The 18,172-nt window shown below is 48.4% G+C and overlaps 2 protein-coding genes across 2 annotated transcripts in view; both read right to left on the bottom strand.

The window, feature by feature from the left end:
- cfap44 (cilia and flagella associated protein 44) overlaps nt 1-10,640 on the bottom strand; it is a 19,342-nt gene extending 8,702 nt beyond the window's left edge. The window contains exons 1-22 of the mRNA XM_030348650.1: nt 10,570-10,640; nt 9,790-9,946; nt 9,332-9,494; nt 8,866-8,968; nt 8,162-8,378; nt 7,914-8,028; nt 7,375-7,539; nt 7,010-7,165; nt 6,843-6,890; nt 6,512-6,611; nt 6,278-6,372; nt 5,754-5,954; nt 5,382-5,492; nt 5,095-5,247; nt 4,513-4,737; nt 4,272-4,420; nt 2,976-3,261; nt 2,713-2,768; nt 2,047-2,209; nt 1,652-1,779; nt 877-1,088; nt 305-461 (exon numbers count right to left, since the gene is read on the bottom strand). Coding sequence (XP_030204510.1) covers nt 305-461; nt 877-1,088; nt 1,652-1,779; nt 2,047-2,209; nt 2,713-2,768; nt 2,976-3,261; nt 4,272-4,420; nt 4,513-4,737; nt 5,095-5,247; nt 5,382-5,492; nt 5,754-5,954; nt 6,278-6,372; nt 6,512-6,611; nt 6,843-6,890; nt 7,010-7,165; nt 7,375-7,539; nt 7,914-8,028; nt 8,162-8,378; nt 8,866-8,968; nt 9,332-9,494; nt 9,790-9,946; nt 10,570-10,630 — 3,221 coding nt within the window. The 5' untranslated portion in view covers nt 10,631-10,640. The remainder of the gene's footprint in view (nt 1-304; nt 462-876; nt 1,089-1,651; nt 1,780-2,046; nt 2,210-2,712; nt 2,769-2,975; nt 3,262-4,271; nt 4,421-4,512; nt 4,738-5,094; nt 5,248-5,381; nt 5,493-5,753; nt 5,955-6,277; nt 6,373-6,511; nt 6,612-6,842; nt 6,891-7,009; nt 7,166-7,374; nt 7,540-7,913; nt 8,029-8,161; nt 8,379-8,865; nt 8,969-9,331; nt 9,495-9,789; nt 9,947-10,569) is intronic.
- Nucleotides 10,641-11,184: 544 nt separating this feature from the next.
- LOC115537047 (STEAP family member 2, metalloreductase) lies at nt 11,185-18,065 on the bottom strand. The gene is made up of 6 exons (XM_030348652.1): nt 17,666-18,065; nt 16,155-16,648; nt 15,033-15,199; nt 13,721-14,248; nt 12,862-13,026; nt 11,185-12,749 (listed from the first exon to the last, which is right to left on the bottom strand). The coding sequence occupies exons 2-6, from the start codon at nt 16,588-16,590 to the stop codon at nt 12,444-12,446; spliced, it is 1,602 nt and encodes a 533-aa protein (XP_030204512.1). The 5' UTR covers nt 16,591-16,648; nt 17,666-18,065; the 3' UTR covers nt 11,185-12,443.
- Nucleotides 18,066-18,172: the final 107 nt, after the last annotated feature.

The raw sequence follows: 18,172 nt of genomic DNA on the forward strand, positions 1-18,172 counted from the left end.
GATATGATAAAAAAGGGACCGTTTCAAACAACATAACTCAGGGAATCTCATTCATTTCTTCGTCCCAACATTACTGTATCATTTGATCTTTATGGGAATCTTTAATAAGATTGACCTTAAAGGGGAACCGTCCCCCTAAGCTAGTTGATTCTATAAGAGAGTAACTGCCAGCGACGACAATTACATTACCACGAGTAGAAAAAGGAATAAAGGTCATTGGCTTCTTTTGCCCAGGACTTTTTTTTTCTTCCCCTTCTAACGCGAGCAGCAGATATGGGTGTGGCGGTCACGATGCAAAGCTCACAGTTCGGCCCACTTCTTCTTCCAGGTGTCGATCTGCGCCTGGGCTCGCTCAGCCTTCTCGGCCGCACGCTGGAGCCTCTCTGCCTGCATGCCGGCCCCCTTGGGGCCCCCAGGCATCCCCGTTGAGAGGTGGGAGGCGTGCTGTCTCTCCCCGGCCGCTGTCAGGACACAAACCCACTCTGCATTATTCGATGCACTGATATTTTTTCCAGAGGTTACGATTATTTTACTTACATAAGCATGTTAGACGTCATAAATGATGAGTCTAGCATATAATAGTATGAGTTAAAATAGATGTCTACATTTTTCTTAGAACAGCAGGATACCTATTTGTACCTTATTTGCTATTTGGACATTTTCTATTTGAACATTTGCTATTTTCTTAAGCGGACATTTCAAAGGTCTCAGTTACAAAATGTTTCTTCGGAGAGAAATGCTTAGTAAATGCACCACGTTTTCAAACTCAAAAATAATCGTTTGAATAATCGTGATCTAATATTGACCAGAATAATGGTGATTATGATTTTTTCCCTAATCGAGCAGCCCTAGATAAAAGATCTAGATATATATCACCGTCTTTCCTGCCGCCGTCTTTCCCGGGCTCCATCCTGGACCCCCGGCGGCCCTGCGTGCCGGGCTGTCCCGGGCCGTCCCTGGCCCCCCCGGCGCCAGAGGCCCCGTGCCCTCTGACCTCAACCTGGGCCGGCAGGCGGTATGTGCTGACACGGTCCTCGCTGTCCACGGCTGACACCGTTATGGTGTCCCACGACACCGCGTCCCGGAACCTACCGGGGTGGCGGTGCAGAGAAGGGAGGAAGGTAACAGGAACACCATAAGTTAACAAGAGCACCATTACTAAATCATTACTAGACCATGAGATAACTGTTAATTCAATGTTTATTACTGTGTGAACTTATGTTCATTAATGGTTGAATAACGCACCCGTCTTGTAAAGTGTGCATTCATTCACTTCATAAATTAGGAATTTTAGGATTGCTGTCCTATAAAATGTGTGTGGGGTATAGAGTTGTGTGTCGTGTATGTGTGCGATAATAGAGTTGTGTGTTGTGTATGTGTGCGTGATTATAGAGGTTTGTGTTGTGTATGTGTGTGATAATAGAGTTGTGTGTTTTGCACGTGTGTGTGACTGTAGAGTTGTGTGCTGTGTACGTGTGTGTGACTGTAGAGTTGTGTGCTGTGTACGTGTGTGTGACTGTAGAGTTGTGTGCTGTGTGTGTGTGTGTGTGACTATAGAGTTGTGTGCTGTGTACGTGTGTGTGACTGTAGAGTTGTGTGCTGTGTGTGTGTGTGTGTGTGACTATAGAGTTGTGTGCTGTGTGTGGGTCACCGTTGCTGCAGTTTCTCCAGGGCGATGGTGTTGCGCTCCTGCTCCCAGGCCAGCTCTCTCCTGGTGGCCGCCACCCGCTCCTCCGTCTCCCTCGCCATCGCATCGCGCATCTGCCTCTCCTCAAACTCCTGAACGCACACACACACACACACACACACACATAAATACACACACACAGACACACACACTACATGTTATTTGATGTTATATTTTTGCTTAATCTGTTCGTTAAGTGGTTTTGATTTTATCATTCCATCACTCTTTCAGTCCACAAGAACTGACGTGCTAGTGATGTCATCACAGTGATGTCATCACATGATGATGATAATGATGATTATATAAACAGGGATCAAAGCCAACGAGGTGCGAGTCGGTAGGTGTGTGTGTGTGTATACCGTGCGGTGCAGGCGGACGCGCTCCGGCAGGCCGTCGTTCAGCCTCAGCAGCTCCCTGAAGCGTTTCCTCAGCTGGGTCATCTCCCCACGCCGCTCCGTCTTGCTGGCCTCCGCCTGCTGCTTCAACCGGTCCAACTCCAGCCGCTGCTTAGCCGTCTCAATGCTGAGAGAGAGAGAGAGAGAGACAGAGACAGAGAGAGAGAGAGAGAGAGAGAGAGAGAGAGAGAGAGAGAGAGAGAGAGAGAGAGAGAGAGAGAGAGAGACAGAGACAGAGAGAGACAGAGAGAGAGACAGAGAGAAAGAGAGACAGAGAGAGAGAGAGAGAGACACAGAGAGAGAGAGAGACAGAGAGAGACAGAGAGAGAGAGAGAGAGAGAGAGAGAGAGACAGAGAGAGAGAGAGAGAGAGAGACAGAGAGAGAGAGAGAGAGAGAGAGAGAGAGACAGAGAGAGAGACAGAGAGAGAGATCAGAGGGAGAGAGAGACAGAGAGAGAGAGAGAGAGAGAGAGACAGAGAGAGAGAGTTGTGGAAACGACAGAGAACTCTAATTTAGACTAACTTTGATTTTGTGGTGACATCATCGGTTCTTGTGAGAGAGAGAGAAGGACGGGGAGAAAGAGGGCAGGAGATAATGACTGGAAACTGTCTGCCTATCTAATGACTCACCTGTATGCCGCTGCGTCCTCAATGTCTACCGCCTGTCCCTCCATCTCGACACCCTCCTGTCACAAAGTCGGGGGGAAAGTTAGATATATAAATATATAAATGATATATACATATATATATATATACATAGCGTCATGAGGTCACATTTTGTTTGACGGGCGAGGTGGAAGAGAAGAGTGTGTGTGTGTGTGTGTGTGTGTGTGTGTGTGTGTGTGTGTGTGTGTGTGTGTGTGTGTGTGTATGTGGAGGGGGTTGGGTAGTACCCTGGGCGAGGGCACTTTGGCCCTGGGACTCTCTCTCCCGGGCGGGCTGTGCTCCCGGGGGAGGGGCACGCTGAGGGAGAAGATGTTGCCGTCCTCGCCCGCCGTCAGCACGAAGCGGCCGTCGTGGCTGAAGCGGGCGTGCCGCAGGTGGCCGTACTGGTTGTCGTGGAGACTGAGGGCCCAGTAGGCCCCCAGGGAGGACAGGCTCCGCTGGTCCGCGGGGCCCAGCGGGTACGCCCGAAGGACCCCCGAGTGCATCCCACACAGCATCAGCTGCTGGTCTTCGCTGGGAGGTGGGGGGGCAGAGAGGCGAGAGAGAAGGGAGGGAGGGGGGAGAGGGGAGGGAGAGAGGATGGAGGGAGACGGGAGAGAAGGGTGAGTGGTGGGAGGAGGAGGCAGAGGGGAGGGAGAGAGGAGGCAGAGGGGAGGGAGAGAGGATGGAGGGGGGAGGGAGAGAGGATGGAGGGAGACGGGAGAGAAGGGAGGTGGGAGGGAGGAGGGAGAGAAGGGTGAGAGGTGGGAAAGAGGATGGAAAGAGGAGGGAGAGAGAGGGAGAGAGAGGAGGTAGAGAGGATGGGGGTGCCGGAGGGGCGGGAGAGAGGAGGGAGAGAGGAAGAGAGGAGGTGAAGTGTGTCGGTGCTTGAAGAGTGCATTTATGTATAATGGGTACAAAAAGTTAAGTTGATTGTATAGAAGAGCAACTACTGGACTTTTTTCCGCATTGATTTTTCTATTCATTTTTTCCCTCATAATATCCTTCTTCTATTGCTCCTGCTTAAAAGTTCTGGAGACGCTGTCAAATCTAAGTTGAAGTAGGCCTGGGATTGAGGCATGTTTGGATTCAAATTTTGATAAATTGCAAATTAAACATGGCTTCTGTACGATAATATATAATCCATGAAACATTAGGGGTAAGAGACAAGAGTGAATACTGTGATCTCCCAGGGTTTATAAGTTGGTTATTTTATTTGACTTTCAATAACTGTTCCAGTATTCCTAAAAACCAAACTAATACATACAAATAAAAAAAATTTCTACGATGATTGTGATCAGGGGCCAATCCACGGAGCACACTGGGGTGGCACTCGCCCCCCATAAATGTGACTGACTACCTTGAACGGCTACTAAATCCTAAAGCATGTAAATGCTATACTTCTTTTTTATATTTTTACTTGCAAAACATTCACTGCACCACTCTGCAAAGGCTGTGTGTTGTGATCTTGATCAAGCCCCCTTCTCAATAAGTCTGGCCACAACACTGGCGGTGAAAGAGCCGGGCAAGCTGGGCTTGGGTACCTGAAGGACACGGTGTGGATGGGGTCGCCGTCTGCATTGTGGACCGCCAGGAATGCGAAGGGCTCGTCCTGGGGCTCCCCCTTGGGGTCCCGGTCTTGGTCCTCCTCAGAGAACCTGCAGTGGTACAGGAAGCCTGAGTCGTAGCCCCCCTGGAAGAATGAGTTTTCGGTTTATTAGGGTCCGTTCTTTCAGCCCGACTCTCCATCAGTGTTCACGGGGCGACCCTGTGACGGCAGCCTACCATGGACAACCAGAACATGCCGGGCTCAGAGCGGAAGCCACAGAACAGAGGACTAGGGGGTTCAGGGATGAAGATAGAAGGTAGGTCTCCTTCGTCGTCCTCCTCCTCCTGCAGGTCCTCCTCTGTGGGCTCTAGGCCCTGCTCCTTCGCCTTCCTCCGCCGCTCCTCGCTCTTGATCCTCCTCGCCTCCTTAATAACTCGGCGACGGGCCACTTCTTCTTCCCTCTGAAGATCACACGCACACACACACACACATATACTCTTTTCTCGTTTCTTGTCGTGTCGTTTCCCTTGTGTGTTGTATTGCTATTTCACTTTGATTAGATTCAGGCCTGTATTATTCCACCAGTTAACAAAAGACACAGAACATATCACAAAGAACACCAATGCACATAAACACAAACCGCAACACATGAGACGTGGGGACTGAGTTTGTGGAGGGCATTGATGTGCAAAGGGCACAACGCTCTTCCCAAACTGAGCTTCCGTCTATATCAGTGCCCTGTATCTGCGGCCAGCCGGAAGGAGGATGACGATGGTGTGTAGAGGCACGTCTTAAGGTGACGTGACGGAGAAAAGCACCTTAATGCGAGACCTGATGCTCCTGAAGTGGAAGGTTCTGGTGGGCAGCCCAGACAGCCGGTACGTCTTAGCGGTATTCTGGTCCACTGGCTCTGGAGGCTGCACCTCCACCACATGGCCACTTCGACAGAACACCAGGAGAGTACTCTTGCACTGAGGACGAAAATACACAGAAAACACCCCATGATATAGACCTAGCATGAAGCACACCCAGAAGAGTCTGGACCTTTGAGGTTATTTAAAGGTTGTTATGGGGGGGGGGGGGGAAACATCGTCAGATGACGTACGTCAGAGTACGGGGACCACTCCAGTCCCTGGACCGGTCCCGGGACATTGATGAGACCAATAGGCTTGTACTCCTCCCCGACGGCGAAGAAGAACACAGTGCCTTCGGCGCTCTGCCGACAAACACAGACAGGTCCAAGGAAAGACAGTCTTTATACGCCAATAAAGCTCCATCAGCTGTCGACACTGACATGGACGTAGCAGCCGAATTTTGGTGCCTGTGGTCTATGGGTGTCTGTGGTCACCCATAGATGTTAAGAAAGATTGATGCATCGTTTGCATTGCAGATATTTCTGTTTACAGTGTTAAAATGAAATGAGGACCTGATTAAATAAACTGAACAGAACGGTTTCTATCCACCCTAATGGCCTCACCCCTGTGGCCAGCACCTCCCCGTTGCGCTCGTACGCGATGGCGGTCACAGGTGCATTGTGGGGCTTCAGGGCCTGTTTGAGGCGTAGCTCGGCGTCCCCGCTGCCCGCCAGTGCGTGCACCCCCTGGGGGTCTAACAGCTCCAGCAGCCGCACAACCCCATCCTGGAAGCCCGTCACCAGCAAGCCGCCTTTCTCGTTCACCTGCTCACAGTGAAGACACACCAGCATGCAAGCACACGCACACATGCACACGTAAAGGGCTTGTGGTTAACACACACACACTGTGTAGGGTCGTCTTCTGTGTTTCTTACTACATACTATGATGGAAGAATGACCGCCGTACAAAGTGTTGTGTGTGAGGCAGTAGGTGCATTTGTTGCACACACACACACACACACACACACACACACACACACACACACACACACACACACACACACACACACACACACACACACACACACACACACACACACACACACGTTTACACAGACACACACACACACACACAGACACAAGCATACCAAAGATGGAGCCCAGATGAGTGCAGTCCCGCCTTGTTTGAATTGGCTGCAGGTCAGTTCAGTTTTGGACAAAAAGTCAAAAACCTTGACGGAGCCTGCGGAAGACATGATAGCATATGTACGTCATTCTTGATTATTGTGTGTGTGTGTGTGTGTGTGTGTGTGTGTGTGTGTGTGTGTGTGTGTGTGTGTGTGTGTGTGTGTGTGTGTGTGTCTTAGAGCTACTCCACTCACAGTCCAGAGCGGTAGTGGCCATCAGGTGACTTGCCCTGGAGACATCCATTCCCTGGATGACCCCAGCATGACAGGTAAACAGACACGTGGGCTCCTCAGACTTCAGACACAAAACACACATGGAAGAGAGATATTGTACTACTACACAGGGGTACCATGGATGACCTTTTCGCCACAATGGTCATGATGGCGTCAGCTCTGCTGCAATTAAACTGAGTGTTATGGTTTCATCATCATCATCATCATCATCATCATCATCATCATCACCAGATGACTAATTTCCACCTGTGATTACAGAGAGGAAAATATGATAAATTGGCAGCTCACTCACAATATTGGAGAAGGAGAGATCCAGTCTCCAAACTCCCCCATTAGAGTCCTAGAATGTGAAAATAATTCGAGAGATAACATTCGCATTGACAGTTTTGAGACAAAAGGAACTTTTTTGCATGCGCAGTTAGCCATTGATAGAGTGTCGGGTGACCTTTGCCCTCTGACCTGTGCAAACCAGATGGAAGATTCTGGCACAGAGCTCTTGACCAGGGAGCAGAGGCTGGCGTTGCCCCCCATCCGGAGCTCGTTCATGGGCTCCATCTCAAACAGGCCGCTGTCGTTGCTTGCGTTGGCGGTGTTGAGGATCTCAAAGTCCCACGTCTACAGCCACAAGACAAGAACACCATTTGTATGGAATGGGTTTCAATAACTTCCCATACACACAAGCACTTTTCATTTGTAACGTGACTATCATTTGAGCAAACACCAACTGCTCCAAATATAAAGTAAAAGTACCAAGCATGATTTTTCATGATGGCCATATATAGTCACTTTTATTGTGAAAGGACCTGCGAAAGAATGCAGCCCACCCTGATAGCTCCATCCGCTCCTATGGACATGAGCTCGCCCTTGTCCAGGGAAAACTGCTGGATGGTCCCTGCGTGGCAGGTTTTCTTATTCTTGCGACAGACCTCCACCTTGATCAGACCCCCGTCCCACACCAGCATGTTGCCCCACTTTGAGCCCGACACCACCTGCCAGACACAGAGCATTAACATGAGGACGGGTATCTTAATCCATAAGGCCGTCATGGGCTCTATTCACCGAGCTGCCAATCCTGGATCTCAAACCACCTGCTACCTGGGAGAGGGTCCCTAACCCTCCCCCCACCCAGCCAGCGTTTCGAACCAACGGACCCAAGATGGCTGCTCTGCTAATAAGCCCCATAGTACAAATTTAAAAGAGAAATAATGGATGAAAGGAAAGCCCTAAACTCCTTCGACAAAATATATTTTGTTGTTTGTCCATCAATTCATTACAATGAAACAAAGCTAAAGATCATGCTAAACAACATTTTGGTCTTATTTTGGGGTATGCTATAAGAAATGGAGGCTGCTCACACACACACCTTTCCATCAGGTAGTTCCACATAGCATTCAATGTCAGTGAGGGATGTCTTCCCAAACATTCCCAGAAGCCCTTGCAGCTTGAGGCCGGTAAACGTGCTGGCCATTTTCCAAAATCTATTTGAACAAAGAATCACATACAGCAGAACAAATATTTTTGCAATCAAGTATCTCCAATAAACAACATACAAATATGTAGTGTGTCTCTATTACTATATGCTAATATGCACAGACTATCATGGCCACTTGCTTGATGTGTCCAGATCCTGAGGTGGTCATATGTGCTGGGTTTTCTGGGGAGAAGGTCACTCTGTAGACCTCCTGGGAAAAGGCCTTGCAGCGCAACACCACCTGCTCATGTTTCCAGTCCCAAAGGGTCAGCATGTAGTCGGGCGCACTGCCCATACTGGCCAGCAGGGAGCCGTCGGGGCTGAAATCCACGTAACTGTACGCTAGCGCGGTACCACCTGAAACACACAGACGCTCATTATAACCCGCCATGACAGGTCTTGACGGCGCCTTAATAATATAGTTTGAACGTAGAAAAATAGTGCTGGACATGTTTTAAGCATGCTTTCCCTTAAAATGTAATTTCATATTTAACCCTTGAAAAATTATAAAGATTTTAGTTTGTTCAAAGAAATCCATTTTAGAAAATTATTTATTGAAATATTGTATAGAATAGTGTTAAAAAATCGAATTCAATATCTACAATCTGTATTTGTCTGTATTTATCTACATGCAGACCTTTAGAATATATAAAGAGGATCGAAAAAACAGCTCAAATCATGAGAGTAAATTGACCCCCATTAATGCAAGATGGGAAATTAGGGATCAGGCCACAACAATATTAGCTTATCCATTGGAACATAACTCCAGTCTGGTGATACGCATAGTAAACAATACATATAATATTGATACAGCAGCAGCTGTGATTCGCTTGGCCTACTGTACCTCGCAGGATGCGGTAGGGCTGTAGTGAGGGATATTCGTAGACCACGATGAAAGGCTGGTGGCCCTTCTCCGCCACAGCAAAGTATTCTTTGCTGGGGTGGGACTATGGTGGAACACATAAACAAATACACACCTTAACAGAACAGATATACTTCATTACTCAAACGTCCCTAAATGCAGGAATGTCAATTCAGAAAAGTAAAAGCCCTGCCTATATTAATTCTATATTGTGCAATACAAAGCACGCATATAAATATGAATTTAACGTCTGCTAACTGAGATGTTCCATGACAGACATCCAACAAGTCTTAAAATATGTTTGTATTCTGACCTATCAAACACCTTCGAGAAGATTTAGACGGTGGTACCGATTGGACACCAATTGGATATGACACAGCCAACCAACGGGCCTCATGTTGATGTTTGTTTGGGGCGGTGTGCAAGTTCCTTTAAGGCTGCACCTCACCATGATGGCGCCGATCCCTCCGCCGCTACACGAGCGAAGGTAGTGCTGCTGCTTAGTGGAAATGTCCAGCATAACCAGGACGTTCCCCGCGATGAAGGCCAGGGTGCTCTCGTCCAGCAGCTGTAGGTTGGCTCTGCGTCCACAGTCATATCCGAACGAGTGACTTCACACATGATTTAAGGATCCAGGCTCAGCTATAGATCGGGCATCAAAATGTAAGAGGCTGAATTGTTAAAGGTGACACATTATACCACCAGGGGGGATTAGCCGTTACAAGACGTTTTGAAAATCGGCCTCTTCTGACATCACAAGTTGGCATGTCCACCTAGATGTATGCTGCTGGTGATCCATTTTCAAAATGGCTTGTAACGGCTAATCCCACTCACACCTGGTGGTACAATATGTCAACTTCAAAGGTACTGTTCGGACAGGCTGAGTATCAACGTCAGGAAGGATACGAGAGGTTTAGTAGATTCTCAGGAATGTCTGAGTCTGGCGTTGCAAAGGGTTTGGAGTAGAGTTCATCGTACTGGTAGTACATGTCGACAGGAAGCCTGGTGGCCACATCCTCCTCGTTCTCCGGCTGCTCTGGCGAGACCCCATTACTCTCAGCATCTATAGAGGGGAGTGGAGACGGGGGAAGGTCTGCATCACCAGGACTAGAAATAACTTTTAATGTGAAGGGTTTGACACCAGGCCTTGAGTGTTTGAATAGTATGCTGCACTGGCAACTTTGTTTTCACACACTCTCTCTCTCTCTCTCTCTCTCTCTCTCTCTCTCTCTCTCTCTCTCTCTCTCTCTCTCTCTCTCTCTCTCATACACACACACTCTCTCTCTCTCTCTCTCTCTCATACGCACACACACACACGCACGCACGCACGCACGCACGCACACACACACACACACACACACACACACACACACACACACACACACACACACACACACACACACACACACACACACACACACACACACACACACACAAATAATCTTTGCCTAATTACCGTATATATCTTGAATAGTACATAGTGACGAAAGGACTAACGATAACTTTTCATGCAATAAACGTAAATTACGTCGTCAATGTTCGTGGTGAGATGGCGACATTGTGTTAGATGGTGCACTGCATTCAATCGTTAATAGAATGTCCAGCCCGACGATAACATGTGATACAAAGAAATCTCACATTTTAACAGATATGCGATGCTTTTTATTTTTGTTTAAGGTTAATTACCTTGTTGTGCTCTGGGTAAAACATTTGTTTGGGTCTGGGATAAGCCATCGTCCGAGGCCATCTTTGTTTGACTCGTTGCCCAGCAACCGTAACGGTCCTAACACACGTGCTAGTTTACCACAACATTGGACCTATTAAAGAACCACAACCCTAACCCTAACCCTTTGTCGTTTTGTTTTCAATTCGTTTATATGTGTTATATAATTAGTTCCGACCAAGTAATTTGATTGGATAAGAGGCATACCATGAGTGTTGATATAGAGTATAACAGCACTGGGACTTTTAGTCATTATTGAACGATTCATTAAGCCTAATCTATCATTGTCCATTTTGGAGTGGCTGAATGACTCTTTAGTCATTGAACTAGTGAGCACAATAGGAAAAGTCAGCCTGTACCTTCGAATGATCTTTCAATGCGTTTTGCATGACTACTGCGACCCTCACGGTTAGAACGCGTGGTGGGATCCTGGGTACCACGAAAGAAGGCCAACAGCTCCTCCTGGAGGCCGGAAAGGAGAGAAAAGGGGGCCGTCAAGAGCACATCACTCTCATTTGACATTTAAGTGTTAAAGTAGCAGGATAATGGGTTGATTGTAAATTAATAAACAACGGAGATTGTTTTCCACAACTCTTTTAAGTTGGCATTTATTACTTTGAATCAACAAAATAGTTTGAAGTAACAAGAAACACGTACACAACCTTTCTCTCGCTCAGCCCCTTTCTCTCAAAAATAATTAAAGCCTTTGGTCACAATATCAATAACAACATAAAGGTATGCAAAAGACAAGTGCATACACAGTGTTCTCAAAGAAAAATCCTGCAAGATTGGAAATATTCAGATATTTTTTTGTGTAAACCAAATAATAAAATAAAACTATTCATACAAATAGAAACAGCCCTGTTATTATATCTTAAGTGAGGACTACTAAATCCCTATTATGCTTATCAAATAAATTAGATTTAACAAAGAATGTCTCTTTCTCAACAGGTGTGTTATCCAAATATCCATTACAATTGATTTATCTTAACAGATTGTTTCTTTGAAAGACAATTGGTACACTTAGTACATTTGTTCAAGGGAAACCAAACTAACACTTTTTGTTTACATCAGGTTTTGATGTTTGACATTCAACATCGCAAAAGGTCTCCAGTAGAACACATCTAAATAGATAACAGAGCGAGAACCTTTACACCAAATGTTGAACAATTCCACTTAAAACATTAAAACAAAGTCATGCCACCAGGGTTTATTTTGGCATTCAGGTGGTGGGCTTTCTTATTGATATCGTTTTCTATTGTCTCCTCTATATCAGCATTTAAACAAACAAAGAGTCAAATTCTTGGTCACAGCTATGGGATCACACAGTGTTGATGACGACAAATACAGACACAATCGTCACAAAGGACAGAAACAAACAAAGAAAGGCAAATTGTTGCACTATGCTGGATCCAAGTTTCCTTTGTTTTTCTCTGTTAATTCTTAAGCCCAATGTGCTTGTGCGCCAGATTTTGCAATAAAACATAAATCATTTTTTAACACGTCGTCCATTCTCAATAGTGCAAAGGTACTCATATCAATACAGTACTAAATACAAATTCATTACTCAATAATCAAATGGAAGGCCCTTGCCATCATAACCCTGGATGAAGGCATCGCTAAATAATGAAGAAGGCATTGGTAAGACAGGTGTTATCTATGGCACAGTGTTGTGGAAAGGGAGACTCAGGGATCCTCATTATTGCAATAAAAAAAAAAGGACACAAACCGTACCCTTCATTCCCCTTCCAAACAGGCGAGTCACGACAACAGGTCAAAAGAGCAACGTGGACGGTCCAAACATGGCACTTTGGAGATCGGGTTTCTCCGGTTTGGATCACATGATGGTGACCCTCTCGGGGGACACCTGCAGGGCCGAGGGGCCCGCGGAGGGGGGCTGGGTCCAGAGCGAGCGGGCGGCCCGGCCGTTCTCGCCGCCGCGCCGGATGCGGTGGAGCTTGCAGGCCACGCAGGGGAGCAGCAGCAGCACCTTCCCCAGGATGACGCACACGGGCAGGGCCAGCGCCACCACAAAGTTAGGGGGCAGGTAGAAGCGGTAGGCGTCCTCCTCGAAGGCCCGCTTCCAGCCGAACAGCAGGCCGTGGAAGGTGGCGATGAGCAGCGCGATGTAGCCAAGCGTGGACTGCAGGGGAGGAAGTTTCATTCGTCACGCTTTCCCTTTCGGACATGTGGGGTCTATGTGTCATCGTTGTTTATTTGAATTATTTTTTATTTGTTCCCTCTGAGTGCTGTACCTGAATGAAGCTGAACTCCCGCCAGTTGAGGGCGCTGTTGACTGATGGGATGGAGGTGATGGCCAGCAGGGAGAGGAGCCCCAGGCTCATGATCCCGAAGGAGAGGTACATCTCCACTCTCCACACCTCCTCCTCGTTCCAGGAGTTCTCCACATTGGCGTGGACCTGCAGACCACACGGCGAGATGAAGAGGGCAGGGAGGCATTAGCAAACACTGACAGGTCAAATCAGGTCCATACTATTGGTTCTACAGACCCAGACCACAGGCTCAAAGGCAGACGTATAGAACTAAGATTTGACCACACCACTGAAAGAGTTCAATGAAGCAAAGTAATTTAGGTAAGACATCAGATGTTTATGCCTGTTTTTTTTACAATATTTTTGTAATAGTTTAAAATAATCAGATGAAATGCTTGCATTCCTTGTGGATAAAATATACAATTAAATATTTTTCAGGATTGGTGGACACTGCCACAACTTGTAAAGTAGCAAGCACATATGCAACATAAACAAGTTGACAGCTAATTCTACCAAAACAGGTGTGAGAAAGAGTCTAGGACATTAGCTCTTGCTGTTTGTTTTCTGGAAGTACTATTCCTGCTTTATTGGCTCTGATTGGTCTCTTGCATGTCAATGAAGACAAGCCCCCCCCCCCCCCCCCCCCAAGACTAATGAGGAAGTGACACATAAACAGAGGGTTCAGAAGAGGATTTAAATATTGGATTGAGGCCAGTTTGCTGACAACAGGTCCTCCCCCAAAAGATAAGGCCTCTGCTTGAGCATGATGACGGCAGCATCCAAGTGTCCAAGCAAAACACCCACACACACAGACGCACAAACAAACGCACACGGCCCCGACCTGCTGGTAGGCCATGTTGAGCAGCAGGTAGCGCTCCGACCTCCTCAGGGGCAGACAGAGGCTGTAGAGGACGTGCACGCCGGCCAGGAAGAAGGCCAGCAGGCCCAGCTGCCGGCGGCACTGCAGCCAGCCCTCCAGCCAGTGGGGGAAGCGGCGGTACTTGGTGCCGTGGTACAGCTGATGGCCGGCGGCCAGCTGGCCCGCCAGGTACACCAGCGCCAGCAGGGTGATGGCCACGGCGGGCAGCGTGCGGTTCACCATCTCCACGGGAATCTTGTAGAAGTCGCTCTGGCCACGCTTGGAGTACGGGTGGACGATGTCCCGGGCGAAGGAGTAGGCGAAGAAGAAGATGGAGAGGGCCACCGAGGACAGCACGGGGCCCCTCCAGGCCGGGAAGAGCCGCACGGGGATGTTTTCGATGTCCCGCGCCGACGACAGCGCCCCCATGTCCACGGGCTGGAAGTGCAGCCGCCGGGCCAGCTCCATCACGTGCTGCCGGGCCTCCAGGGAGTCGCTGCAGATGAACACCTGGCAGGGGGAACAAGACGAGGACAAGGCCTGGCGGTTCACACACACACACGTTGCCCTGGTAATGCGGCATCAGGTGTACCGGGCGGCTCTGAGCCCATGACCTGATATTCACCTCAAGAATCACGAGCCGAAATGAAGGCGATAGTGCATTGTTAAAACTGCACCCTATTGGCTTCAGTTGTAGGTTTATTTTTATAGTTTCCCCACGGTATAAAACTATGGATAAACAATATAAAAAGGCAAATTCCACGGTTCCATTGACTTGTGCATAGGCGTGTTTTATTCCTGAGACACTTTCTAGTTCTGATATGTTTGACTGGACAGATTAGCTGCACTATAAACATTATACAGTGCAGGGGTTAATATGCTTTTACCTTTGATAAGTAATCTGGCAGTGAAACCTGTGAGTTAATCTGCAGCTCACGAGTCAGGGGCTGCTGTATCATTTAAATCGTGCATCAATTAAAAAGGAATTAAACTCTCTAGAAATAGGAAAACGTGGGCAGCTCTGTCGACTACTTCTGCCCAAGCTCAGACGATCCTCATCTGTTCGGTAGACCTTCAGTACAGCTAGCTGCTCTGGATGACCGTATCCAGATATACATATCTTCAAGACCTTATCCCTAGAGTAGGCTGCGAAGCAACCCCCCATTTGAGTCACACTGCCCTCTTTGGCCCGTGCCTTGGACAAATACAACACACAAAGTGCCATTGGCGGCGAGTGCATCAGTCTAACCGCAGTACAATCACCAGTGAGAGTCTGAGCTGGTTATTGGCGCACCTGCCTGCTGGCGTCCTTGGGGCAGATCTGCTGCATGGCCCAGGCCGAGATGACGTTGAAGCCCTTCACCACAACTGCCTGGGGCAGCAGCGAGGCCAAGTACTCTGCGTTGGACTCGGGGTACTGGTTCACCCGCCGGTTGTTGCTCACGTCCACCAAGATCTTCCCTGGTGGACGGCATGGGAAAGCGTTCAACATGTTAGCTGGCAGAGCATGGATGGAGCGTCACTGCAGTGAGACCTGGGATTGTTTCCAGATACATAATTATTTATATTGTTTGTACGGGTATGGCTTCAATATACTGTGGCGGCTGCGATAAGGGGGGCCAACCCTCCCGATTTGAATGCTTACAACGTCTGATGGGGTCGGCATTCAGTGACGTGAATCAAATCTAGGAGATTTGTGATGATTGTTATGAAAGAAATGATTAATAAACATAATAAGAATAATGTGCAACATTGTTATTATGTATGAGCATTGTGCATGACTTTCCCAAAAGGCACGTTTGAGCATTCGGTGAGCAGTATAGTGACTGTTGCATAGGCCCATACGACTCCTATAGGAACCAGTTCCTTTATTATTATTATGGGATGTGTTGTGTGTCTATATCCTTCTATCATCCTTTCTTCCTTCCTCCCTTATTTCTTACTTACCTCCATCCCTACTCCCTCAACTCAATCCCTCCCTCCCTTTCCCAGTCCCTCTCCTCCATCAACTCTCGGCCCCTCCCCTCCCCTCCCTCCCTCCCTTCCTCCCAGTCCCTCCCCTCCGAGTCCCTCCCTCCCTCCCCCCCCTCCATCCATCCACTCCCGACCCCTCACCTCCATCCACTCCCTCCCTCCCTCCCTTCCCTCCCCCCCTCCCTCCCCTCCCTCCCTCACCTCCATCCACTCCGTCCCTCCCTCCCTCCCTCCCTCCCTCCCTCACCTCCATCCACTCCCTCCCTCCCCTCCATCCACTCCCTCCCTCACCTCCATCCACTCCCTCCCTCCCCTCCCTCCCTCACCTCCATCCACTCCCTCCCTCCCTCCCCCCCTCCCCTCCCTCCCTCACCTCCATCCACTCCCTCCCTCCCCTCCATCCACTCCCTCCCTCCCCCCCCCCCCTCCCTCCCTCCCTCACCTTCCAGCAGGTGCTTGAGGTCCCAGAGCACGGGGTAGTGCTCGCGGCGGATGGCGAGGAAGACGAGGGGGGCCTTGGCCACCGCGTCCTCGTGGTGCGTCACGTCCACCACGTGGGGGAAGAGGTGGGCGGCGCGCTGGGGCTGCCGGCTGCCCACCACCACGTGGTAGCCCCCCCGCAGCAGCCTGGTGGTCAGGCACCTGGAGAAGTCGCCCGTGCCCAGGACGGCCACCGATGGCCGCGCCGTGTCCTCCGCCGGGGAGGCGGAGTAGCCGGGGTTGTCCCGGGCGCCGCTTTTCAAGCCGTTGGAGGAGGAGGGGAAGGACGGCGGGTGGAGTTGGCGGTGGAGGTGAGAGGAGGAGGAGGAGGAGGAGCAGGCGGAGCTGGTGGTGGCGAACACGGGGCTGACGCCGTCCATCATGGAGATAGAATCCATGGTGCGCCCCTCTCTATCGCTCTCTCTCAGCTGAGGGGTGAACACTTGGACGGTACCTCTAGGGAAATCAAAAAGGGTTAGAGTTCTGCCACACCACCAAGTTACCGCCTCACTTCTAGAGGACAAGGTTTAAGAGTCAAGGTTCACCACTGATAAACACTATATCAAAATCATTGGTGCAAATAAAACTATGCGTTCATAATTCAGGAATAAGCCATTTGAATTGTAAACGGTTGTTTTTACGTGTCTATGGAGATGGCAGTTGCACATATGGTTGACATACAATTATTTAAAAGTCTATTTAATCAAACTAGACAAAAATCTATCATTTATATATTTTTTTATTTATGCGTGTTTTGTAAGGCATTTCGGTTTATTTTGCTTGTCCTTTTAGACGAGCTATATTTTCTATTCTAGCCTTATCAGATTATTCAATTCGATTGAAGAGAGTGAATATGCAATTGCCAGAAATCGGAGGTTTGCCTCATCGTTAGGATATTCTTCACAGAAGTCTGGATAATCATCTACTGCCTATTTTGGCAATACTAGGCTGCTGTGAAGATGGTTTATCAATATTTGACAACCTACATCGTGTCAACAGTCAAATGCAGACTACTAGATGTAAAGGTTAATTTAGACGTTAATGGCGGTGTTGACTCGATGGAAAGGACGCAAATCAGGGATAATAAACATGTTGTCAAACAACAGCAAGCGGTTGTCTGTTACAATGACCTTGCATGCTCAACATCTATCTGTGCACGATGTCCAAGGGCAGACGCATGCATTTGAAAGCCGTATTGTCTCGGGCACACTTCACCTGTAGAGCTAGAAGCGCACAGCCAGCACGTTATAGGTCATGGATAACCTTGACACGCCAGGCGGACGCGGGAATAACACCGAATCTGTATTTTCAAAAAGAGCAGCCTACTTAATCACAATGCAGATTTACCGGTCAGCGCCGCCAATAACCCCAATTCATTAATCGCACAATCTCATAACGCTATTTAAAAAAGAACACAATACAATCGTTTTTGTAATAATGTTGACATATTATCGCCTAATTCAACACACCCACCTTACATCTCCTTGAATGATGCACTCATCGTGGAAGAGCTTAACACAGATGCCGGCTAGTCATCGCAGGTGGTAGAGAGGTTTCTATTTACAGAGGGTTTCCCCGCCTCTCCTCTGGATGCATGGGATTTGCCCTGTCAATTCACGCACTGACTTGCCGCGGGAATGACGCTGAAGCCCAGGGAAAGCATTCCCTGGCTGCATTCCAATTGTCCGTAAATCGCGACTTCTGCTATAAACTCCTGCTAATGTTTTCTTCTATCGCCATTGTCGACTTGTTGAAACTACTCGTCAAATCGGCCGCTGCATCAGCCTGGGGACTGAGGATGCAGCAATGTATCTTATCAGTAAGTATTTTAGCGATTCCTAGAGGGATCTAGGGATCATGGGAGTTTTGGAATTCAGCCCTGTCGCATGAGCATTAAACCTCGCGATATTTAGCGCTCCACGTCGTAACCTGTCGCGATACAAACAAGTCAATTATTTTACACAAGTTCTTATGGAAATT

The sequence above is a fragment of the Gadus morhua genome, chromosome 23 (assembly GCF_902167405.1).
Source record: "Gadus morhua chromosome 23, gadMor3.0, whole genome shotgun sequence".
In the NCBI taxonomy this organism is placed as follows: Eukaryota; Metazoa; Chordata; class Actinopteri; order Gadiformes; family Gadidae; genus Gadus; species Gadus morhua.

Excerpts from the sequence above, each read along its gene's own strand:
- LOC115537047 (XM_030348652.1), bottom strand. The coding sequence starts at position 16,590 with ATGGATTCTATCTCCATGATGGACGGCGTCAGCCCCGTGTTCGCCACC. Across the intron at positions 13,027-13,720 it reads TCAACATGGCCTACCAGCAG|GTCCACGCCAATGTGGAGAA; the intron begins GTCGGGGCCGTG and ends TGTGGTCTGCAG. Across the intron at positions 12,750-12,861 it reads GGGAGTTCAGCTTCATTCAG|TCCACGCTTGGCTACATCGC; the intron begins GTACAGCACTCA and ends CCTCCCCTGCAG.